The 25,731-nt window shown below is 53.7% G+C and overlaps 1 protein-coding gene across 1 annotated transcript in view; it reads left to right on the top strand.

The window, feature by feature from the left end:
- Window positions 1-21,827, top strand: part of LOC148141455 (uncharacterized) — a 35,232-nt gene extending 13,405 nt beyond the window's left edge. Inside the window, exons 2-7 of the mRNA XM_087978396.1 lie at window positions 1,693-2,022; window positions 4,383-4,495; window positions 5,633-5,698; window positions 9,161-9,238; window positions 18,645-18,737; window positions 21,207-21,827. Coding sequence (XP_087834522.1) covers window positions 1,693-2,022; window positions 4,383-4,495; window positions 5,633-5,698; window positions 9,161-9,238; window positions 18,645-18,737; window positions 21,207-21,272 — 746 coding nt within the window. The 3' untranslated portion in view covers window positions 21,273-21,827. The remainder of the gene's footprint in view (window positions 1-1,692; window positions 2,023-4,382; window positions 4,496-5,632; window positions 5,699-9,160; window positions 9,239-18,644; window positions 18,738-21,206) is intronic.
- The last annotated feature ends 3,904 nt before the right edge of the window (window positions 21,828-25,731 follow it).

Genomic DNA, 25,731 nt, shown 5'->3' with positions numbered 1-25,731 from the left:
AGCTGGCTTTGCAACTGGCCTTTAAGAGAGGTCATCTTTAAGTTATCCATGTGCTGTGTGTATACAATGCTGTGATTGTGTGCCAATGGTTGTTCACACCGAAAGCAATCACCTCACTGCATCGTCGCTTTAAATGTGTTTTATTGCTTTAATAAAGCTCCCTCAGCCCCCTTCCCCTCCACATTCCTGATGAAGGGTTCATGCTCCCTGGATGCTGCCGGACCTGCTGTGCTTTTTCCAGCTCCGCACTGACTGTCCAGCATCTGCAGTCCTCACTTTCTCCTGAAATTTAACTGGATTCACTGCATAATCAGGTCAGAGACTCGGGAATACTGCAGGGAGTAACTCCCCTCCTGACACCCGAAAGTCTATCCACCATCTACAGGACACAAGTCAGGAGGGTGAGGGAATACTCCCCACTTGCCCTGGATGGGGGCAGCTCCAACAACACTCAAGAAGCTCAACACCATCCAGGATAAAGCAGCCCCCCCCCCTGCTTGATTGGCACCGCATTCACAAACATCCACTCCCCTCCCCACCGACACTCAGTAGCAGCAGTGTGTACCATCTACAAGGTACCCTGCAGAAATCAACCAAAGACCCTCAGACAGCACCTTCCAAACCCACGACCACTTCCATCTAGAAGGACAAGGGCAGCAGATCCATGGGAACACCACCCCCCCTGCCAGTTCCCCACCAAGCTCCTCACCACCCTGACTTGGGAAATATATCCCTGTTCCTTCACTGTCGCTGGGCCCAAATCCTGGAATTCCCTCCCTAAAGGCATTGTGGGACAACCCACAGCAGATGGACTGCAGGGGTTCAGGAAGGCAGCTCAAGGGGGCAACTAGGGACGGGCAATAAAAGCTGGGCCCAGCCAGTGACACCCATGTCGCACAAGTGAATTTTTTAAAAAAAATGAATGAACCTGCAAGCGTTTATCGAGCCCTGGTGCGTGACTGATCATTAGTCGGACATGAAGCCAGCCGTAGTTGAATAGTCAGGAAGTGAAACTGCAGTGCACCCTACATCAGACAAGTGCTTCCTGTTTTCCAGTCAGGTGCTTTTATATCGTGCCAACCTTCTACTGCCACCTGCCCTACACCCCTCCCCCCAGTGTCTTCCTCATCTTAACATGAAAGTCAGGCCACTTGGTGTATTTTCTCAAATGTTATCCCTTTCCCAAAAAGACAGCAATGAGCAGAAATCTCCCCCCCACCCCCACAGTGGGTTGAACTTGGATGGTGCCTATCCCCCTCAGGAAGGAAGTCTTTGAGAAGTATTTCGGCAAACTGCCCCCCCCCCCCCCCCACCTCCCTCCCCCTGCCCCACTGTGGGAGGTGGACCCATCCCGGTCAGAGGCTGACCCCTGGCAGCGAGGGGTTCGAGCTGGTGAGACAGAGTGAGCCCACGACCTCCAGAGTTCATCCCCTCAGGATGGGCTGGAGCCATGCCCAACGCTCTCGTACAAGAGGACGCAGTGGGGGTCTAACCACAAGCCTTTGCTTTCCCCTTTATCACTCCACCCTTCAGGGTCTCTGCCTGTATTCCTAATGTTGGGCTTTTGCCCGAAACATCGATTTTCCTGCTCCTCGGATGCTGCCTGACCTGCTGTGCTTTTCCAGCACCACTCTAATCTAGACTCTGGTTTCCAGCATCTGCAGTCATTGTTTTTACCTTTCTCCTTTCAAGGTCAGGGGGACCTGAGATGTCAGATCAAGCAGGAAGAATTAATGATAGTAGCCGTGCTAAACGAGAGCGTGAAGATTACGTGTGAGTACCGGTGCCAGCTCAAACACCAGCCGGCAAACCTGACTTCCTCGCCACCACTTCCTGTCCAGTTCACAGTGCGACTCTACAAGGACCGTCAGGAATGCACTGTCTACCGTATCTCAGGCCAGGCAGTTGAACCCCGTGTCAGGGTGGACTGGGAGCTGACAGTGAATCACACAGACCACAGCGGTGTCTATTACTGCACAGACTCCACCAGAACAACATCAGGGACATTGCTCCAAGTGAAACGTAAGGAGCAGAGGGAGGGATACTGTTCTTATTAAATCCAGTTGGTTTTATATCCTCCACAGTAACATCCCTCAAAGAAGGTTGTGCGGTTCTGGTCACCTCCCCCTCCTCTAATTCCAATGAGCACAGACCCAACCTACTCCCCATAAGGGGATCATTGAATCCCCACAGTATGGGATCAGGCCATTCAGCCCATCAAGTACACACCAACCTTCCGATCCCACCCATCCCCATAACCCAGCATTCTCCATGACCAATGCACATCCCTGTGCACTATGGGACAAGTCAGCACGGCCAATCCACCCTGACCTGCACACCTCTGGACTGAGGGAGGAAACGGGAGCATCCGGAGGAAGCTCACACAGACAGGGGGAGAATGTGCAAACTCCACACAGACAGCCGCCCGAGGCTGGAATCGAACCCGTGTCCCTGGTGCTGTGAGGCAGCAGTGCTAACCACTGAGTCACCGTGGCACTACTGTTACTGGCATCACAGTTTTAGCCCTCACTGTCACCCCTCTCTGATACCCCTGACCATTTTACCCCTCACCGTTCCTCCTCCCTGTTATACGTCCTCCTGTTATACCGAGGACAGTAACCTCTCACTGTTCCACCCCTCACTGTTACCCCTCTCTGTTATCTTTCACTGTTTTACCCCACAAATGGTCAGAGAGTCACCCAGCACAGAAACAGACCCTTCGGCCCAACCACTCTATGCCGAACATAATCCCAAATTAAGCTAGTCCCACCTGCCTGCTCCTGGCCCACATCTCTCCAAACCTTTCCCACTCGTGTCCTTATCCAAGTATCTTTTAAACGTTGTAACTACATCTACCACTTCTCAGGAAATTCATTCCACACGTGAATCACACTCTGTGTAAAACATTTTCCCCTCATACCTTTTCTAAATCTCTCTCCTCTCACCTTAAAAATGTGCCCCCGGATCTTGAAATCCCCCGTCCGAGGGAAGAGACACCTACCATTATATGTACCCCTCATAATTTTATAAATCTCTGTAAGGTCACCCGCCAACCTCCCACGCTCCAATGAAAAAAGTCCCAGCCTATTCCAGTTGCTCTATATGGCTCAAACCTTCCATTCCTGGCAACAGCCTGGTAAATCTCTTCTGAACCCTTTCCAGCTTAATAATATCCTTCCCCTTACAGGGCGACCAGAACTGGGCACAGTTCTTCAGAAGAGGCCTTAACACAACGTCTCAACTCCCTACACTCAAAAGGATTGAACAATGAAGGCAAGCATGCCATAAACCTTTTTAACCCTCCTGTCTATATATCACACACACTTCAAAGGATTATGTACCTGAACCCCTATCTCAAGCCGATCTAATAATTGTGTAAGTCCTGCCCCTATTTGTTTTAGTAAAATGTACTACCTCGCATTGATCCAAATTAAACGCCATCTGCCCCTCCTCAGCCCATTGACCCCATTGACCAAGATCTCTTTAGATCGCCCTCTTCACTGTCCACAGTATCACTAATTTTGGCTAAAAGTCACACAACACCAGGTTATAGTCCAACAGGTTTATTTGGAAGAACTAGCTTTCGGAGCGACGCTCCTTCATCAGGTGGTTGACTTGATAAAGGAGCGTCGCTCCGAAAGCTAGTTCTTCCAATTAAACCTGTTGGACTATAACCTGGTGTTGTGTGATTTTTAACTTTGTCCACCCCAGTCCAACACCGGCATCTCCGAATCATGGCCACCAATTTTGGTGTCATCCGCAAACTTACTCACCCAACCTTCCATATTCTCATCCAAATAATTCATATAAATGACAAACAAAAGTGGACCCAGCACCGATCCCTGTGGAACACCATTGGTCACAGGCCTCCGATCTGAAAAACAACCCTCCACCATTACTCTCGGTCTCTCCTGTCATTGAAGCCAATTTTGTGTCCAGTTGGCGAGTGCTGGCAAATGGGACTAGATTAGGTTGGGATATCTGGTCGGCATGGACGAGTTGGACTGAAGGATCTGCATCTGTGCTGTACATCTCTCTGACTCTGTGTCTCAAGCTCCCCCTGAATCCCATGCGACCTAACTTTACTAGTTAGTCTACCATACAGAACCTTGCTGATGGTTTTGCTAACATCCAAGTAAACAAAGTCTATTGCTCTGTCCTCATCAAATCTTCTTGGTAGCTTCCTCAAAAAAAAACTCCACCTCTTCAAAGAAGATTGATTCTAACTGCTGCAGTCCCTCTCCTTTACCTCAGTTTCCATCCTTGTATAATCTCCTGCAGTGAGTTCCCGCATCAGGACATGACCAGCAGACGGTGACCGTGACACTCTCTGAACCTCACGCTGCCTGCTGTCATTACTGTGTTTGTTCTCCCAATCCCAGATGCTGTTTATATGGAGAAGTCTTTCACCCTGCAGTACATCCTCGGGACCATTTGCATCATCCTGGCGTTGTACAGTGTGGCTGCTACATCGGTGGTTCTCGTCAAAAGGAAGGTTAGTGTCTGACAGGAATCACAACTCCCATTTGGAATGTCCTGAATTAGAGAGACTGGGATTATCCCAGGATTAGCGAAACTGGGAAAATTGGATCGTCCCAGGTTTAGGGAGAGATTGGGAGACTGAGATTATCCCAGGATTAGAGAGAAGACATTTGGCTCCCTTGTCTTTGTCGCTCAGACCTTTGAGTGTAGGAGTTGGGATGTCACGTTGAGGTTGTACATTGATGAGGCCTCTTCTGGAACACTGTGTCCGGTTCTGGTCGCCTAGATACAGGAAGAATGTTATTAAAGATGGAGAGATTTACCGGACCTTGCCAGGTTTGGAAAGCTGAAGTTACAAAGAAAAGCTGACTGGACTGGGACTTTTTTCACTGGAGCATAGGAGGTTGAGAGGTGACCTGACAGAGGTTTACAAAATAATCAGAGGTATAGACTGAATGGTAGATGCCTTTCCCCTAGGATGGGGGGGATTTCAAAACTCGGGACACATTTTGAGGGTGAGAGAGATTTAAAGAAGATATGAGGGGCAAATGTTTTACACAGAGTGTGGTTCACGTGTGAAATGAACTTCCAGAGAAAGGGGTGGCCGCAGGTACAGTTACAATGTTTAAAAGATATTTGGAAAAGGACATGAGAAGGAAAGGTTTGGAGGGATATGGGCCAGGAGCAGGCAGGTGGGACGATTTTAGTTTGGGATTACGATTAGTATGGACTGGATGGACCGAAGGGACTGTTTCCATGCTGTATAAGTCTGTGACTCCAAGACTCTGTGACTGTGATTATCCTAGGATTAGTGTAACTGGGTATCTGGGATTATCCCAGGACTGGACAGACTGAGAAACTTGGATTATCCCAAAATTAGAGGCAGTCGAGTTGGATATGGGTTAAGGTTTTGGGAGACCATCCAGTGGGTTGGATAACAAGCTCTGAACGTCTGTCATGTGGAACCTACTGGAACGTGGATCTGCAGTAGATCACGGAGATCAATCGAGAAAGTGAGGGGATCTGGAGAGGCAGCAGCAAACTGCGCCTTCCAGAGAAAACTGACACACGCCCGAGGGAGGAAGGGCTGAATGGTCAGACCCTGTAGAAGGGAAGAGAGTGAAGCTCAGACATCTTCTTTCTATTTCAGACATGTGCCCGGTGTAAAGCTCACCCGGTGAAAGCTGCTGATCTGAACCCAGTGCCACAGGCTCAGGTAAGTGCGGAGGGTCATGTGTACCAGAAACACCACCCCCACAACCCCAATCCATTGGCCATATTGTGGATCACGACACCCTGCCCTGGAGGGAGAAATCGGGAGGATTTGCGGATGGCACATCTGAGCCTGGGTCAACCAGAATGCATCACAGCAGCGCTGCAAAACTACTGGAACTTTCTTTTCCAACTGTGACTGGCTTTCCCTTCTCAGAAAGCATGTCTGAAGAAAGATTTATGTTTCCAATAACATAGATCAGAGGCCATTCAGCCCTTCAGTCCTCCTGCGCCATTCATATATGGCCACACATTGACTTTGCCTCAATTTCCCACACTCTCCCTACCTGATTCCTGGAGATTGGAAATCTGTCGATCCCTGCCTTAAATCTGTTCAGCAATGGAGCATCCTCTTGTGGGGGGGGGGGGGAATAGAATTCCAATCGGGTGATACTCTCTGTGTGAAGAACTTTCTCTTCACCTGACTGCGCCATTTAACATGTGCCCATGTTTAACATATCCTGGTCCCAGGAGAAAGTGAGGACTGCAGATGCTGGCGATCAGAGCTGAAAATGTGTTGCTGGAAAAGCGCAGCAGGTCAGGCAGCATCCAGGGAACAGGAGAATCGACGTTTCGGGCATAAGCCTTCCTGAAGAAGGGCTTATGCCCGAAACGTCGATTCTCCTGTTCCCTGGATGCTGCCTGACCTGCTGCGCTTTTCCAGCAACACATTTTCATATCCTGGTCCCAACCCCACTTTCCTGCCTGCTACACATACCCCTTTATCCTGCTTTTCATCAGAAACCTCTCCATTTCTTTCATGAATCTGTTGATTGATTCTGTCTCCACTGCACTCTGGGGCAGTGAGTTCCATAGATTCACAATCCTCTGGGAGAAGTAGCTTCCCCTCAGCTCCGTTTCGAACCTATCTCCTCTCGCTCTATATCTATGTTCGAGACTGTCGCACACTGGTTTCACATAATGAATACTTTTCACCTTGTTACATACTTGAATCGTTCTTCATCTTGTTAAACAGCCCAACATAATGAATGCTTTTCCACTTTGTTAACCCATTACCCTTGCCTCCAGCACCCCATTGCTAACTGTAAGTTCTTATCTGATCTGAGTCATGCTCAGCTGAACCTCTTGTTTCACAAAACTCAGAACTTAACTCTTTCCCGGCTTGCTTGTACCCTATACACATTCTCAGCAGAAGAAAAGCTGTCTTAGATCATTGAGGAGAACTCCCCTGCTCGAGTGGAAAATGTGTCGAGGGGGGTGTTCGATATCTGGGTGGCAGGGTGGGCAGTTACAGGGCCTCATTTTGAAGGTGCTGTTTCTGATAGTGTGGCACTCCCTCTGTGCTGATGGGAGGCAGTAAATAAATCAGCCCTGCTCTGCCCTCCTTTTCTTATTATCAGAAGCCCATGAGAAAAACAGAACCAAACATTTCAGCCACCTTTATCAGCAGCACGAACCAAAGCCATGGAGTGGAATGGGGGAAGATCAGGTCACCAACACGCCTGACTGGCACATTACAGTTTGTGATCCATACTCCCCAGGAAGAATTGTACTTTATAATCAATATTTTACAATCCTCATAGTGATCATTAAAGACTAAATTGAAAACCAAGTGATTTAATGAGAGGACAAGGCCACTCTAAAATGGAAAAATGAAAATATTTCACTGTTTGAGGATTAAGTAAAGCAAACACTCAAAATAAGCAAAATGTTTTGGGTAATTACTTCTACGTCGCATTTAAACCAAAGCAAAACTCCAACTGGTAGAGGCTGGTACAGTTACAACAATGGGCAGCAAGGTGGCACAGTGGTTAGCACTGTTGCCTCACAGCGCCAGGGACCCGGGTTCAATTCCCGCCTCAGGCAACTGTCTGTGTGGAGTTTGCACATTCTCCCCGTGTCTGCGTGGGTTTCCTCCGGGTGCTCCGGTTTCCTCCTACAGTCCAAAAATGTGCAGGTCAGGGTGGATTGGCCATGCTACATTGCCCGTAGTGTAGGTGAAGGGGTAAATGTAGGGGAATGGGTCTGGGGGGGGGGGTTACTCTTCAGAGGGTCAGTGTGGATTTGTTGGGCCGAAGGGCCTGTTTCCACACTGTAAGGAATCTAATCAAAAAAAAAAATTTACAGGTGTCTGAACGGGTACATGAATAGGCGGGGTTTAAAGGGATGTGGGCCAACTGCTGGCAAATGGGACTAGATTAATTTAGGATCTGTGGTTAGCATGGAGGAGATGGACCGACAGGTCTGACTCCATGCTGTTTGAGTCTATGACTCTATTTAAAGGCAAATCCCGAAGTCAACATTTTTTTTTCCATTATTCCCTGCACTCCCCTCCTCCTCCCCCACTCCCCCAGCTCGCAGAAAGTCTCTGGCTGTTTCTCAGCTTCTAACAGAGTATTCTCGCCACTAACTTCAAACTTGGTCATAGCTGCATTGGAAGCCCAGGGAGGGTGGTTCCAGACTGAAAACAATTCCTGGGCAATGATTTGATACAAATTCAAAAACACTCGCTTCCTGTTACCCCTGATCCACAGCAATTCTTGGCAGATTTCCTTTCTCTCTCTCTCTCTCTCTCTCTCTCTTCTGTCTTTAAGCTGAACAGTTTTCACATTGAGGGCGACTGGAGATTTTTCTTTTCCCCTCTCGCTCCAAGCTAATCAAATCTTCCAGCCTCTCCTCCCTCAGAAATGCTATCTTCAAACCGAGTCTGAGCTCTCGTTCATGTTGGTGCTTTGAACAGTGAAGTTAGTATTTTCTCTGCTTAATGTGCAGGCCTGGCTGAAGTTTATCTCTTTTACTCAATCCAGGGAGCTGTAACTGTTTCTAGCTGAACAGTTCACTTCTGTCTTCAAAACATACAAAACTATGTCATATAAAGGAACCTCATTAACCTCCATAACTCACCTTCTTGGCAATGTGGCAGTCTTGGGATATTCCAAACAGAAACTTGAACGGATTATCTTTCACCTTCCAAATCCCTTTGATTCAGGGACTGACCTGAATAGTTTGTATCTCTATCAAAATTAATTCTCTCCAGGCTGTCTCCTTACACCTGTTTATAAAGCTTTCTGGTTTAGCACTGATTTTGAATTTGTTATAAGGATAACTGTCAACATCTCGTCTCCACAGAGACATTTCAGAGCAATCACTTGTTGCATGGTTTTCTGTCAGTATGGACAACCCTGTGAATTAATTATCGGAAGGTCATTTACCAGTTTCTCAGTCCCATGTTTTTGTTTAAACTTACCTTACTGTTTAAGACTTGCATACCTGAAGCTGAAAGTTGTTCCCCTGAAGCATGTATGTTAGGATTGAAGAAAGTTCCACAGGATTTACGGTGTGGAATTTGTACTAAAGTTAATTTGCCTTTACTGAGCTGCACACGGGTTCCATGTTAAAAGAATCATGAAAAATATTCCTGACCTCAGATTTCCCTGTTTTCCAGAAACCACTGAACTCTGAATCGCAGCAAAATGCCAGAACAGAGAGCACAGGGGCACCTCCAACTGAGGATGCCTACATGGTAAGGTACCATTCACAGGAGTACTACAGTTTGAGGCATGTTGTGTACACAGTAACAGAGGCTAGGAGTGTGCAGTGGGGCAGGCTGAGTGAGTTGGCAAATGCGTGGATGAATGTGAAGTTATGCACTTTGAGTGCAAAAGCAGGAAGGCAGATTATTATTTGAAAGGCTGTAAATTGAGAGGGTGGGATCTTCAATGAGACCTGGGTGTTCTTGCACACCAGTCACTGAAAGGAAGTGTGCAGAGGCACGGTGGCGAGCACTGCTGCCTCACAGCGCCAGGGACACGGGTTCGATTCCAGCCTCGGGCGACTGTCTGCGTGGAGTTTGCACATTCTCCCCGTGTCTGCGTGGGTTTCCGCCCACAATCCAAAGATGTGCAGGTTAGGGTGGATTGGCCAGGCTAAATTGCCCCTTGGTGTGCAGGCTCGATGGGTTAGCCATGGGGAAAATGCAAGGTTATGGGCTCGGGAAAGTCTGGGTAGGAGAGTTAATGTGGATCCAATAGGCTGAATGGCCTGCATCCACACTGTAGGGAATTCTATGATAGAGTAGGCAGTAAAGCAGGTAAACTGTATGTTGGTCTTCAGAGTAAGAGGATTCAGGACAGCAGCGGGGATATCTCGCTGCAGTTGTACAGGGCCTCAGTGAGCCCACAGCCAGAGTATTGTTCCCAGTTTTGGTTTCCTGAGCCGAGGGAGGATGTTCCTGCTACAGAGGGAGTGCCGCAAAAGTTTATCAATTCGATTCCTGGGATGGCAAGATTGAAGTATGAGGAGAGATTGAGTCAGTTCGGACTGTATTCACTAGACCATAGAAGAATGAGGAGATCTAACAGAACGAGACAGGTGGGATGCAGGAAGTCTGCTCCCGATGGTGCGGGAGTCTCCTGGTTACGGGTCATAGTTTAAGGATAAAGGGTGAATGTTTCAGGACTTAGATGAGGAGAAAAGCCTCCACACAGCAGAGTGGTGAGCCTGTGTCCTTACCTGTCACAAAATATCGTTAAGGTCTAAACATGGCAAGCGATGAAGAAGGACAAAGGTGTGGCTGCGGTGTCTGAAAGGATCAATTTAAAACTCACACAACGCCAGGTTATAGACCAACAGGATTATTTGGAAGCACTAGCTTTCGGAGCATCGCTCCTTCATCAGGAGTGTCAGTATTTACAGGGGGATCCCCGAGGGGAGGGGGGAGTGTGTCAGTATTTACAGGGGCGTCCCCGAGGGGAGGGGGGAGTGTGTCAGTATTTACAGGGGGGTCCCCGAGGGGAGGAGGGGGGAGTGTGTCAGTATTTACAGGGGGGTCCCCGAGGGGAGGGGGGAGTGTGTCAGTATTTACAGGGGGGTCCCCGAGGGGAGGGGGGGAGTGTGTCAGTATTTACAGGGGCGTCCCCGAGGGGAGGGGGTAGTGTGTCAGTATTTACAGGGGGGTCCCCGAGGGGAGGAGGGGGGAGTGTGTCAGTATTTACAGGGGGGTCCCCGAGGGGAGGGGGGAGTGTGTCAGTATTTACAGGGGGATCCCCGAGGGGAGGGGGGAGTGTGTCAGTATTTACAGGGGCGTCCCCGAGGGGAGGGGGGAGTGTGTCAGTATTTACAGGGGGGTCCCCGGGGGGGCGGGGGGAGTGTGTCAGTATTTACAGGGGGATCCCCGGGGGGAGGGGGGAGTGTGTCAGTATTTACAGGGGGATCCCCGGGGGGAGGGGGGAGTGTGTCAGTATTTACAGGGGGGTCCCCGAGGGGAGGAGGGGGGAGTGTGTCAGTATTTACAGGGGGATCCCCGGGGGGAGGGGGGAGTGTGTCAGTATTTACAGGGGGATCCCCGAGGGGAGGGGGGAGTGTGTCAGTATTTACAGGGGGATCCCCGGGGGGAGGGGGGAGTGTGTCAGTATTTACAGGGGGATCCCCGGGGGGGGGGGGGGAGTGTGTCAGTATTTACAGGGGGATCCCCGAGGGGAGGGGGGAGTGTGTCAGTATTTACAGGGGGATCCCCGGGGGGAGGGGGGAGTGTGTCAGTATTTACAGGGGGATCCCCGGGGGGGGGGGGAGGGGGGAGGGGGGAGTGTGTCAGTATTTACAGGGGGATCCCCGCGGGGTTGGGGGAGTGTGTCAGTATTTACAGGGGGATCCCCGAGGGGAGGGGGGAGTGTGTCAGTATTTACAGGAAGATCCCCGGGGGGAGGGGGGAGTGTGTCAGTATATACAGGGGGGTCCCCGAGGGGAGGGGGGAGTGTGTCAGTATTTACAGGGGGTCCCCGAGGGGAGGGGGGAGTGTGTCAGTGTTTACAGGGGGGTCCCCGGGGGGATGGGGGAGTGTGTCAGTATTTACAGTTGGGTCCCCGGGGGGAGGGGGGAGTGTGTCAGTATTTACAGGGGGGTCCCCGAGGGGAGGGGGGAGTGTGTCAGTATTTACAGGGGGATCCCCGAGGGGAGGGGGGAGTGTGTCAGTATTTACAGGGGGGTCCCCGAGGGGAGGGGGGAGTGTGTCAGTATTTACAGGGGGATCCCCGGGGGGATGGGGGAGTGTGTCAGTATTTACAGGGGGATCCCCGGGGGGAGGGGGGAGTGTGTCAGTATTTACAGGAAGATCCCCGGGGGGAGGGGGGAGTGTGTCAGTATTTACAGGGGGGTCCCCGAGGGGAGGGGGGAGTGTGTCAGTATTTACAGGGGGTCCCCGAGGGGAGGGGGGAGTGTGTCAGTGTTTACAGGGGGGTCCCCGGGGGGATGGGGGAGTGTGTCAGTATTTACAGTTGGGTCCCCGGGGGGAGGGGGGAGTGTGTCAGTATTTACAGGGGGGTCCCCGAGGGGAGGGGGGAGTGTGTCAGTATTTACAGGGGGATCCCCGAGGGGAGGGGGGAGTGTGTCAGTATTTACAGGGGGGTCCCCGAGGGGAGGGGGGAGTGTGTCAGTATTTACAGGGGGATCCCCGAGGGGAGGGGGGAGTGTGTCAGTATTTACAGGGGGGTCCCCGAGGGGAGGGGGGAGTGTGTCAGTATTTACAGGGGGATCCCCGGGGGGATGGGGGAGTGTGTCAGTATTTACAGGGGGATCCCCGAGGGGAGGGGGGAGTGTGTCAGTATTTACAGGGGGATCCCCGAGGGGAGGGGGGAGTGTGTCAGTATTTACAGGGGGGTCCCCGAGGGGAGGGGGGAGTGTGTCAGTATTTACAGGGGGGTCCCCGAGGGGAGGGGGGAGTGTGTCAGTATTTACAGGGGGATCCCCGAGGGGAGGGGGGAGTGTGTCAGTATTTACAGGGGGATCCCCGAGGGGAGGGGGGAGTGTGTCAGTATTTACAGGGGGATCCCCGAGGGGAGGGGGGAGTGTGTCAGTATTTACAGGGGGATCCCGAGGGGGAGGGGGGAGTGTGTCAGTATTTACAGGGGGATCCCCGGGGGGAGGGGGAAGTGTGTCAGTATTTACAGGGGGGTTCCCGAGGGGGGGGGGAGGGGGGAGTGTGTCAGTATTTACAGGGGGATCCCTGGGGGGAGGGGGAAGTGTGTCAGTATTTACAGGGGGATCCCCGGGGGGAGGGGGGAGTGTGTCAGTATTTACAGGGGGGTCCCTGGGGGGAGGGGGAAGTGTGTCAGTATTTACAGGGGGATCCCCGGGGGGAGGGGGAAGTGTGTCAGTATTTACAGAGGGGTCCCCGGGGGGAGGGGGGAGTGTGTCAGTATTTACAGGGGGGTCCCCGAGGGGAGGGGGGGAGTGTGTCAGTATTTACAGGGGGATCCCCGGGGGGGAGGGGGAGTGTGTCAGTATTTACAGGGGGATCCCCGGGGGGGGGGGGGGGGGAGTGTGTCAGTATTTACAGGGGGATCCCCGAGGGGAGGGGGGAGTGTGTCAGTATTTACAGGGGGGTCCCCGGGGGGGGGAGGGGGAAGTGTGTCAGTATTTACAGGGGGGTCCCCGGGGGGGAGGGGGAGTGTGTCAGTATTTACAGGGGGGTCCCCGAGGGGAGGGGGGAGTGTGTCAGTATTTACAGGGGGATCCCCGGGGGGAGGGGGGAGTGTGTCAGTATTTACAGGGGGGTCCCCGGGGGGGGGGGAGGGGGAAGTGTGTCAGTATTTACAGGGGGGTCCCCGGGGGGGGGGGAGGGGGAAGTGTGTCAGTATTTACAGGGGGGTCCCCGAGGGGAGGGGGGAGTGTGTCAGTATTTACAGGGGGGTCCCCGGGGGGAGGGGGGAGTGTGTCAGTATTTACAGGGGGGTCCCCGAGGGGAGGGGGGAGTGTGTCAGTATTTACAGGGGGGTCCCCGGGGGGAGGGGGGAGTGTGTCAGTATTTACAGGGGGGTCCCCGGGGGGAGGGGGGAGTGTGTCAGTATTTACAGGGGGGTCCCCGAGGGGAGGGGGGAGTGTGTCAGTATTTACAGGGGGGTCCCCGGGGTGGGGGAGGGGGAAGTGTGTCAGTATTTACAGGGGGATCCCCGGGGGGAGGGGGGAGTGTGTCAGTATTTACAGGGGGGTCCCCGGGGGGGGGGGAGGGGGAAGTGTGTCAGTATTTACAGGGGGGTCCCCGAGGGGAGGGGGGAGTGTGTCAGTATTTACAGGGGGGTCCCCGAGGGGAGGGGGGAGTGTGTCAGTATTTACAGGGGGGTCCCCGAGGGGAGGGGGGAGTGTGTCAGTATATACAGGGGGTCCCCGAGGGGAGGGGGGAGTGTGTCAGTATTTACAGGGGGATCCCCGGGGGGAGGGGGCAGTGTGTCAGTATTTACAGGGGGATCCCCGGGGGGAGGGGGGAGTGTGTCAGTATTTACAGGGGGGTCCCCGGGGGGAGGGGGGAGTGTGTCAGTATTTACAGGGGGGTCCCCGAGGGGAGGAGGGGGGAGTGTGTCAGTATTTACAGGGGGATCCCCGGGGGGAGGGGGGAGTGTGTCAGTATTTACAGGGGGATCCCCGAGGGGAGGGGGGAGTGTGTCAGTATTTACAGGGGGATCCCCGGGGGGAGGGGGAGTGTGTCAGTATTTACAGGGGGGTTCCCGAGGTGGGGGGGAGGGGGGAGTGTGTCAGTATTTACAGGGGGGTCCCCGAGGGGAGGGGGAGTGTGTCAGTATTTACAGGGGGGTCCCCGGGGGGGGGGGAGGGGGAGTGTGTCAGTATTTACAGGGGGATCCCCGGGGGGGGGAGGGGGGAGTGTGTCAGTATATACAGGGGGGGTCCCCGAGGGGAGGGGGGAGTGTGTCAGTATTTACAGGGGGGTCCCCGGGGGGAGGGGGGAGTGTGTCAGTATTTACAGGGGGGTCCCCGGGGGGAGGGGGGAGTGTGTCAGTATTTACAGAGAGTGTCCCCGGGGGGGGGGGGGGGAGTGTGTCAGTATATACAGGGGGATCCCCGAGGGGAGGGGGGAGTGTGTCAGTATATACAGGGGGGTCCCCGGGGGGAGGGGGGAATGTGTCAGTATTTACAGGGGGGTCCCCGGGGGGAGGGGGGAGTGTGTCAGTATTTACAGAGAGTGTCCCGGGGGGGGGGGGGGGAGTGTGTCAGTATATACAGGGGTGTTCCCGAGGGGAGGGGGGAGTGTGTCAGTATATACAGGGGGGTCCCCGGGGGGAGGGGGGAGTGTGTCAGTATTTACAGGGGGATCCCCGGGGGGAGGGGGGAGTGTGTCAGTATTTACAGGGGGATCCCCGGGGGGAGGGGGGAGTGTGTCAGTATTTACAGGGGGGTCCCCGAGGGGAGGGGGAGTGTGTCAGTATTTACAGGGGGGTCCCCGAGGGGAGGGGGGAGTGTGTCAGTATTTACAGGGGGGTTCCCGAGGGGGGGGGGAGGGGGGAGTGTGTCGGTATTTACAGGGGGATCCCCGGGGGGATGGGGGAGTGTGTCAGTATTTACAGGGGGGTCCCCGAGGGGAGGGGGGAGTGTGTCAGTATTTACAGGGGGATCCCCGGGGGGATGGGGGAGTGTGTCAGTATTTACAGGGGGGTCCCCGAGGGGAGGGGGGGAGTGTGTCAGTATTTACAGGGGTGTTCCCGAGGGGGAGGGGGGAGTGTGTCAGTATTTACAGGGGGATCCCCGGGGGGATGGGGGAGTGTGTCAGTATTTACAGGGGGGTCCCCGAGGGGAGGGGGGAGTGTGTCAGTATTTACAGGGGGGTCCCCGAGGGGTTGGGGGAGTGTGTCAGTATTTACAGGGGGGTCCCCGAGGGGAGGGGGGAGTGTGTCAGTATTTACAGGGGGGTCCCCGGGGGGTTGGGGGAGTGTGTCAGTATTTACAGGGGGGTCCCCGAGGGTAGGGGGGAGTGTGTCAGTATTTACAGGGGGGTCCCCGGGGGGTTGGGGGAGTGTGTCAGTATTTACAGGGGGGTCCCCGGGGGGTTGGGGGAGTGTGTCAGTATTTACAGGGGGGTCCCCGGGGGGTTGGGGGAGTGTGTCAGTATTTACAGGGGGGTCCCCGGGGGGTTGGGGGAGTGTGTCAGTATTTACAGTGGGGTCCCCGAGGGGAGGGGGGAGTGTGTCAGTATTTACAGGGGGGTCCCCGAGGGGAGGGGGGAGTGTGTCAGTATTTACAGTGGGGTCCCCGAGGGGAGGGGGGAGTGTGTCAGTATTTACAGGGGGATCCCCGGGGGGAGGGGGGAGTGTGTCAGTATTTACAGGGGGATCCCCGAGGGGAGGGGGGAGTGTTTCAGTATTTACAGGGGGGTCCCCGAGGGGAGGGGGGGAGTGTGTCAGTATTTACAGGGGGGTCCCCGGGGGGGGGGAGTGTGTCAGTATTTACAGGGGGGTCCCCGGGGGGAGGGGGGAGTGTGTCAGTATTTACAGGGGGGTCCCCGGGGGTAGGGGGGAGTGTGTCAGTATTTACAGGGGGGTCCCCGGGGGGAGGGGGGAGTGTGTCAGTATTTACAGGGGGATCCCCGAGGGGAGGGGGGAGTGTGTCAGTATTTACAGGGGGGATCCCCGAGGGGAGGGGGGGAGTGTGTCAGTATTTACAGGGGGTCCCCGGGGGGGAGGGGGAGTGTGTCAGTATTTACAGGGGGATCCCCGAGGGGAGGGGGGAGTGTGTCAGTATTTACAGGGGGATCCCCGAGGGGAGGGGGGAGTGTGTCAGTATTCACAGGGGGGTCCCCGGGGGGGAGGGGGGAGTGTGTCAGTATTTACAGGGGGATCCCGGTGGGGGAGGGGGGAGTGTGTCAGTATTTACAGGGGGATCCCCGAGGGGAGGGGGGAGTGTGTCAGTATTCACAGGGGGGTCCCCGGGGGGGAGGGGGAGTGTGTCAGTATTTACAGGGGGGTCCCTGAGGGGAGGGGGGAGTGTGTCAGTATTTACAGGGGGGTCCCCGGGGGGAGGGGGGAGTGTGTCAGTATTTACAGGGGGATCCCCGAGGGGAGGGGGGAGTGTGTCAGTATTCACAGGGGGGTCCCCGGGGGGGAGGGGGAGTGTGTCAGTATTTACAGGGGGGTCCCTGAGGGGAGGGGGGAGTGTGTCAGTATTCACAGGGGGGTCCCCGGGGGGGAGGGGGGAGTGTGTCAGTATTTACAGGGGGGTCCCCGGGGGGAGGGGGAGTGTGTCAGTATTTACAGGGGGATCCCGGTGGGGGAGGGGGGGAGTGTGTCAGTATTTACAGGGGGATCCCCGAGGGGAGGGGGGGAGTGTGTCAGTATTTACAGGGGGATCCCCGAGGGGAGGGGGGAGTGTGTCAGTATTTACAGGGGGATCCCCGAGGGGAGGGGGGAGTGTGTCAGTATTTACAGGGGGATCCCCGAGGGGAGGGGGGAGTGTGTCAGTATTTACAGGGGGATCCCCGAGGGGAGGGGGGGAGTGTGTCAGTATTTACAGGGGGATCCCCGAGGGGAGGGGGGAGTGTGTCAGTATTCACAGGGGGGTCCCCGGGGGGAGGGGGGAGTGTGTCAGTATTCACAGGGGGGTCCCCGGGGGGAGGGGGGAGTGTGTCAGTATTTACAGAGGGGGTCGCCGGGGGGGAGGGGGAGTGTGTCAGTATTTACAGGGGGATCCCCGGGGGGAGGGGGGAGTGTGTCAGTATTTACAGGGGGGGTCCCCGGGGGGAGGGGGGAGTGTGTCAGTATTTACAGGGGGGTCCCTGAGGGGAGGGGGAGTGTGTCAGTATTTACAGGGGGGTCCCCGAGGGGAGGAGGGGGGAGTGTGTCAGTATTTACAGGGGGGGTCCCCGAGGGGAGGGGGGAGTGTGTCAGTATTTACAGGGGGGTCGCCGGGGGGGAGGGGGAGTGTGTCAGTATTTACAGGGGGATCCCCGGGGGGAGGGGGGAGTGTGTCAGTATTTACAGGGGGGTCCCCGAGGGGAGGAGGGGGGAGTGTGTCAGTATTTACAGGGGGGTCCCCGAGGGGAGGGGGGAGTGTGTCAGTATTTACAGGGGGGTCCCCGGGGGGAGGGGGGAGTGTGTCAGTATTCACAGGGGGGTCCCCGGGGGGAGGGGGGAGTGTGTCAGTATTTACAGAGGGATCCCCGAGGGGAGGGGGGAGTGTGTCAGTATTTACAGGGGGGTCCCCGGGGGGGAGGGGGAGTGTGTCAGTATTTACAGGGGGATCCCCGAGGGGAGGGGGGAGTGTGTCAGTATTTACAGGGGGGTCCCCGGGGGGGAGGGGGAGTGTGTCAGTATTTACAGGGGGATCCCCGAGGGGAGGGGGGAGTGTGTCAGTATTTACAGGGGGATCCCCGGGGGGAGGGGGGAGTGTGTCAGTATTTACAGAGGGATCCCCGAGGGGAGGGGGGAGTGTGTCAGTATTTACAGGGGGGTCCCCGGGGGGGAGGGGGAGTGTGTCAGTATTTACAGGGGGATCCCCGAGGGGAGGGGGGAGTGTGTCAGTATTTACAGGGGGATCCCCGAGGGGAGGGGGGAGTGTGTCAGTATTTACAGGGGGATCCCCGAGGGGGGGGGAGGGGGGAGTGTGTCAGTATTTACAGGGGGATCCCCGGTGGGGGGTGGGGGGGGTTGTCAGTATTCACAGGGGGGTCCCGGTGGGGGAGGGGGAGGGGTGCGAGGATCGGGTGTGAGTGGGAGTGTGTGCTGTGTCAGTGTTCAGGGTGCCCACTGTATAATGTGAGCCAGCAGAGCCCCTGGTTCTCTCGTACTGAGTGGTGCCGTGTTCTGTCAGGCTCCCTCTGTTCCACGTGCACACGCGTTCCGTCTGGAGGCTGCTCTCCGCTGACCCTGCAACGAGGTGAAGCGGGAATCCGAGCTTCCTGATGGGTGGCAGCCAGACGGACATTTGTAAGGATTCCCTCAGGCCCTTGCTCATGGTGCTGGGTTTAACGTGTACAGGTATCCGCGCCCTGGTCCCTCCGAAGATAGGCTGCCCGGTCTGTAATCTCATTCTCCCTTTTCTTGTGATTTAATCCTCCCTTTTGTTCTCTAATTATTACTCATCCATTTGGCACTTGTTCACCCGAGTGTTTGCGGCAAGATGAAGTGACAGTTTGTCCTCTGTCTGTGTAGGCTCTGCAGAAACATGAGGTATCTGTGTACAGCTCCCTCGACGACGACAGATCCAAGGCCCAAGCCTCATCTCGGAGATATAAAGCATCAACGGTTTGTCTAACTTTCTCTCCCTGAGTCATCACTGTCAGTCATCTTGCACTCATCAGGACTGTCACAAGAATACCAAAATTGAAACTCTCCCACTAATTTACACCCTGCAAAGTCAACTCTTAATGGCTGTTGGAAAAAGCAACAAGTCTCCATGTGCTCATCGATAATTCAAACAAGGTGCTGGGCTTAGTGTCATAAAGTCATAGAGATGTACAGCAGGGAAACAGACCCTTCGGTCCAACCCGTCCATGCCGACCAGATATCCCAACCCAATCTAGTCCCACCTACCAGCACCCGGCCCATATCCCTCCAAACCCTTCCTATTCATATACCCATCCAAATGCCTCTTAAATGTTTGAAAGTCCACTGCTTGGTCAGACAGCTGTGCAGGTTCACTGATCCTTTTTTTATTTAACCTACCACATGGTCCTTGCTCACTCTCTCTCTCTCTCTCTCTCTTCCTCTTTTCAGCACCGTTGTTTTGATCTTCTTTTCCAAAGTTTCAAAACAGCGCCACAGCTTATAAAACGGTAATTCCTACTCCAGGAATTCAAGGAAGTCAGCTCCAACTCTGAAAATATCTCAGCAAAAAATAAAAAGGAGCAGCTCTTCCAACCATGATTTTTTTCCTGCCCTCCATCTTGGATTACCCAGAATCCTTGGTGAACACACATTCGCTTGTACAGGGTGGGTCACAGTATGTCAATGTATCATTGCAAACAAGTGAAAATAGTTCATTACCTCTGTATTCAGTCACTTGTTGTCTCTAAACGAAAGATAGTCACTTCCCGTACCTTCTTCTCAATTAAACTAGAGCTTGAGGACCCTCTAGACCACAGAACAGTACAGCCCTTCAGCCCACCGTGTCTGTAGGCCACTGGCTACTATAGTTGTCAGTTGCTTTCTCCAAGGCAATGCCTCAGCCAATCAGAATGGACTTGACAACCATTCTCTCCTGAGGTGGTATCGAAGTTATTTTTGCATTGCGTCCTGAGGGGTGCGAGACAGAATGTTCCGGTGACATTATCTCTCTTCCCAACCACATTAAGGTTCTCGCTGACTGTGCTGAAACGTTCCCAGTTCACATCAGTTTCAGGATAAGGGGCTCCCTTACAGGGCCAGTCGTCATTGGGGTATGTCTTCATTATGGGAGACCCAGTGGTCCCAATGGTTGAATGCAGGAGGGCATGCCAGCAGCAGTACCTGGCATACCTGATGATGAGGTGTCAACCTGGTAAAGCCACCAATCAGGACAACTTGCATGCCAAACAGATAAGCAGAGCCAAGCGGTCCCACAACCAACGGGTCAGATCTAAGCTCTGCAGTCCTGCCACATCCAGTCGTGAATGGGGTGATGGACGATTAAGCAACTCACTGGAACAGGGGGCTCCACAAGTATTCCCATCCTCAATGATGGAGGAGCCCAGCACATTGGGGCAAAAGGTAAGGCTGAAGCTCTCACAGCGATCTTCAGCCAGCAGTGTCCATCTCGGCCTCCTCCAGTGGTCCCCAGCATCACAGATACCGGTCTCCGGCCAATTTAGTTTGCTCCATGTGATATCCAGAAACGTTTGGAAGCTCTGGAGAGTGCAAAGGCTGTAGCCCCTGGTCAACTCCCCACTTGTCCCTGGATGGGGGGGCAGCTCCAACAACACTCAAGAAGCTCGACACCATCCAGGAGAAAGCAGCCCCCCCGCTTGATTGGCCCCACATCCACAAATCCTCACCCACTGACACTCAGTAGCAGCAGTGTGTACCATCTCTAAGATGCACCGCAGAAACTCACCAAAGGTTCTCAGACAGCACTTTCCAAACCCACGACCACTCCCACCTTGAAGGACAAGATATTTGGGAATACTACTCTCTGCAAGTACCCCCTCCGAGCCACTCACCACCCTGACTTGGGAAAAATATCCCTGTTCCTTCACTGTCGCTGGGTCCAAATCCTGGCGTTCCCTCCCTAAGGGCATTGTGGGTCAACCCACAGCAGATGGACTACAGCGGTTCAGGAAGGCAGCTCACCCCCACCTTCTCAAGCGGGCAACTGGGAACGGGCAATAAACGTGGAGCCAGCCAGTGATGCATGAGCGAATACAGAAAGCCCATCCAGTGGACATGTTGAGTGCCTCTCATGAACTGACCAATGGGCTTGTGGCACAGAGGGTCATGAGCACTTCACGTGGGCAATCACCTCTAGCTCTGATCAGCCTGCTGGTCCTGGAGCAGAGGAGAGGGAAGCTGGGGACTTCCTTCCTCCTGACTCCCAGCTGGGAACAGGAGCCTGAGGCCTGTATGGGACCGTTCCCAGTCTCACTGCTCCCTGGGATTGGGATTCGCATCGTCCGCAATGGTCAGCACTCCTTCTCCGGGGAAAAGGCTGTGGGCCCCTCGGGAGTGTTCGCAGCCACGTAGAGCTCTTGGTTGAGTAGTCAGACACTAACTCTGTCTTTCTCTGCTCCTTATTTTCAGGGTGCTCAGAACATGCAGCCTCAGGCTGAGGAAGAGACCTACGAGAGCGTTTACGAGAGTTTCTGAAGTCAGGGCCCCCTTTAGGAAATGGAAGGAGATGCAGCGTCTCCCCTCACCCACCAAGCCCCCTCTCCACCCCAGCCGCCTCCCCTGCGCCCAGGAGTGATCCGGGAGCCCAGGTTGCGGCCCTGACACGCCGTGCTACCCCGGGCCCTGTCACACAGGGCTTCCTCTCCACCCCCTGAGACTGCGGCCCTGACCAGAGACGACCGTGAGGCACAGGCGCAGTGTCTGGGCTGGGCACATGTTCCAGTAACCCTCGTGACCAAATTCCACTGATCATAGGATTAGAATGGTGCAGAGGAGGCTGCTCCAGCTCTCTGAAGGAGCATCAGGATTTTGTGACTGTCCCGCCTTCTCCCTGTTTTTTCTATCCAAACGACCCAATAATACTAAAGGCCTCAGTTGAATTAGATTAGATTAGATTACTTACAGTGTGGAAACAGGCCCTTCGGCCCAACAAGTCCACACCGACCCGCCGAAGCGTAACCCACCCATACCCCTACATTTACCCCTTTACCTAACACTACGGGCAATTTAGTATGGCCAATTCACCTGACTTGCACATCTTTGGACTGTGGGAGGAAACCGGAGCACCCGGAGGAAACCCACGCAGACACGGGGAGAACGTGCAAACTCCACACAGTCAGTCGCCTGAGGCGGGAATTGAACCCGGGTCTCTGGCGCTGTGAGGCAGCAGTGCTAACCACTGTGCCACCGTGCCGCCCAAAATCTGCCTCCGCAGTATATGCAGACAGCACGTTCCAGTCCTGGACCCCTCACAAAGTGAGAAAGGTTTCTCTCACACCACAGTGGTCTCTTTTGCAAATTCCTTCAGATCTGCGCCACCTCCTCCTCAATCCTTTTATCAACAACCACAGCTTCTCCCCATCCAATCTCACCAGGTCCCTCATGGTTTTGGAAACTTCTATCAAAATCTCCTCTCAGCTTTCGTCTTTCCAAGGAAAACGGTCCGAATCTCTCCAATCGATCCTCACCACTGAAGTTTCTCATTTCTGGGACCACTCTTGTAAACCATTTCTGTACTCCCTGTAATGTGCTCACATCTTTTCAATATTGTGCCCACCCACACAGTACTCCAGCTCAGTGTCTTGTACAAATTCAACACCACCTCCTTGCTCTTGTAATTCTGTTTTAACCTTTATTTTACAGAACTGCACGGTGGCTCAGTGGTTAGCACTGCTGCCTCACAGCACTAGGGTCCCAGGTTCAATGCCAGCCTCAGGCGACTGACTGTGTGGAGTTTGCACATTCTCCCCGTGTCTGCGTGGGTTTCTAGTCTCAGAGGTTAAACTCCATGAGTTTAATGTTTGAGTTGAAGCTACACAGTGTATAGTACTGTTCCCTCTCACAGGGTTTCCTCCCACAGTCCAAAGATGTGCAGGCCAGGTGGATTGGCCGTGCTAAATTGCCCGTAGTGTTTGGTGCATTAGTCAGAGGGAAATGGGTCTGGGTGGGTTACTCTTTGGAGGGTCAGTGTGGACTGGTTGGGCTGAAGGGCCTGTTTCCACACTGTAGGGAATCTAATGTAAACTAAATTGACACAAGTGCACACACAGACACAGGGTCTAGATTAGTGTGGTGCTGGAAAAGCACAGCAGGTCAGACAGCATCCGAGGAGCAGGAAAATCGACGTTTTGGGCAAAATACTGTATTCCTGATGAAGGGCTTTTGCCCGAAACGCCGATTTTACTGCTCCTCGGATGCTGCCTGACCTGCTGTGCTTTTCCAGCACCACACTCTCGGCTCAGTCCTTTTTTTGGCAGGGCGGTTTGGCTTTAACATTGCTGAAGAATTAGGGAACGCTATTTTTGAGAATGCTTATCCATGTTCACAATATTCCAGCGACCATTGTTTCGCATGTGTGCCGATATCAGCTATCGTAAGAGTATGTGAGAGGGAACAGTACTATACACTGAGAAGCTGCAACTCAAACATTAAACTCATGGAGTTTAACCTCTGAGACTAGAACATATCATTCCTAACTAATTCCTGCAGGACTGCATTGCTATTATGCATACCATTCTAATTTGTTCTTGCATCTGCATATCCCACAATCTCAACCAACCATCCAAGAAACAGTCAGGAGCCCATCAGCCACAGCCAGTCACTTCTGAACCATAACTGCCCCTGAAGCTGGTGATGATGATGACCCCCTGACCCTCCATTAACAGTACGTTTTCAATGCAATGTCTTAAACTTACTTTTATTTTGTTAATAAATATGATTTAAACCTTCCTTCAGGCTGTTGATACTTTTCATTAGGCGTTTGGGTAATTTTTGAGTGATCGTGAGTGATATTTTTGACTGGTCAGCCCCTAACCCCACTTTCCCCATTACTTCTATTAAGCGATCTTCTATTAAGTGAGGTTTCACTGGAACACAACTAAGGTGTTGTCGGAGAACTACCTGTACAAATATTATCCATGGCTATCTTTTCAGATGACTGGCTACCCTGCTGTCTTGACTCATTGTCTCTCTCTCTCTCTCTGTCTGTCTGTCTCTCTCTTTAAAGCTTTGGCCTTTGATTAGCACTCTGGACTCTGAATCCAGCGATCTGGGTGGGGCACGGTGGCTCAGTGGTTAGCACGGCTGCCTCACAGCGCCAGGGACGCAGGTTCAATTCCCACCTCGGGGCAACTGTCTGTGTGGAGTTTGCACATTCTCCCTGTGTCTGCGTGGGTTACCTCCGGGTGCTCCGGTTTCCTCCCACAGTCCAAAGATGTGCAGGTCAGGTGAATTGGCCGTGCTAAATTGCCCGTAGTGTTAAATGCATTAGTCAGAGGGGAATGGGTCTGGGGGTCGGTGTGGACTGGTTGGGCCGAAGGGCCTGTTTCCACACTGTCGGGAATCTAATCTAATCTTGATCCAGCCGTAAATTTCAAGGAAGCCTTTGCGACACGTCTCCACATTAAAGACAATAAAATAAACACAATCTTGGTGCGACATTCACCAAAACGTATCGCCCTGTGGCCTCAACAATTCAGGGGCCCAGTTGAAACAGGCGCTCATAAGAACTGTCAAGCTGGGGCCAGGAGAAGGCCATTCAGCCCGTCACGCCTGCGCTACCATCGAGTACAATCGTGCTGGATCTCATCTCAAGCTCAACGGCACTTTCCTGCCTCACTCTGTCCATAAGCCAGTCATGGACAACTGGCAGGCAGGTAAAGCAGATAATTAAGGAGGCAACTGGAATATTGTCTTTCATTCCCAGAGGGGTGGAGTTTAAAAACAAGGAGATTATGCTGCAGCTGTACAAGGTGCTGGTGAGGCCACCCCTGGAGTACTGTGTGCAGTTTTGGTCTCCTAACTTGAGAGAGGATGTACTGGCACTGGAGGGGGGCAGAGGAGGGTCACTCGGTTGATTCCAGAGTTGGGGGGGGTTGGCTTATGAGGCGACACTGAGTAGACTGGGATTATACTCATTGGAATTCAGAAGAGTGAGGACAGATTTGACAGAAATATATAACATTATGAAGGAAATCGATAAGATAGAAGCAGGGAGGATGTTTTCACTGGTGGGTGGAACTCGAGCTCGGGGGCAGAACCTCAACATAAGGGGGAGTCGAAAAGTGTGGTGCTGGAAAAGCACAACTGGCCAGGCAGCATCCGAGGAGCAGGAGAGTCGACGTTTCAGGCACAGGACCTTCATCGGGAACAGTTGGGGGAAGGGGACTGAGAGATAATTAGGGGTGTGGAGGTGGGGCTGGGGGACGGTAGCTTGGAAGGCGATAGGTAGATACAGGTGGGTGGTGAAGGTGATTGGTCGGAGGGGAGGGTGGAGCTGGTAGTTGGGAAGGAAGACGGACAGGTCAAGAGGGCGGTGCCGAGTTGGAGGGTTGGATCTGGGATAAGGTGGGGGGGGGGGGGGAAGGGAGATGAGGAACCTGCTGAAGACGACACTGATGCTGTGTGAGTGGAGGGTCGCAAGGCAGAAGACGAGGCGTCCCTCCTCCAGGCCTCAGGTGGCTCAGAGTTGACCAAGGACTTGGGGTCGGGGGAAGGGGAGTTGAAATGGTCATCCACAGGGCGCTGGGGTCATTGGCTGCGTGGGAGCAGATTTGGGACTGAGTTTAGGAGGAACTTCTTCACCCAGAGGGTTGCGAGGCTGTGGAATTCCCTGCCCAGTGAAACGGTTGAGGCGACCTCATTGAATGTTTTTAAGACAAAGATAGACACTGTTTTGATCAGTAAAGGAAGGAAGGGTTATGGTGAGGGGGCGAGTAAGTGGAGCTGAGTCCACATAAAGCTCACCGTGAGCTTATTGAACGTTGGATCAGTAGGCCACTGCTGTACCCATTTCTTATGTTCAATCATGGAGCCTGTGAGTATCTCTGATAATCAAATCTACAGGAAGTATCTCGGATAATCACATCTACAGGAAGTATCTCGGATAATCACATCTACAGAAAGTATCTCGGATAATCACATCTACAGGAAGTAT

Source organism: Chiloscyllium plagiosum, unplaced genomic scaffold, assembly GCF_037043375.1.
Source record: "Chiloscyllium plagiosum isolate Xiang-an unplaced genomic scaffold, Cpla_swu_hap1 HiC_scaffold_33, whole genome shotgun sequence".
Classification (NCBI taxonomy): domain Eukaryota; kingdom Metazoa; phylum Chordata; class Chondrichthyes; order Orectolobiformes; family Hemiscylliidae; genus Chiloscyllium; species Chiloscyllium plagiosum.
The sequence above is the reverse complement of the archived record's forward strand: the minus strand, read 5'-3'. Positions and strand labels throughout refer to the sequence as shown.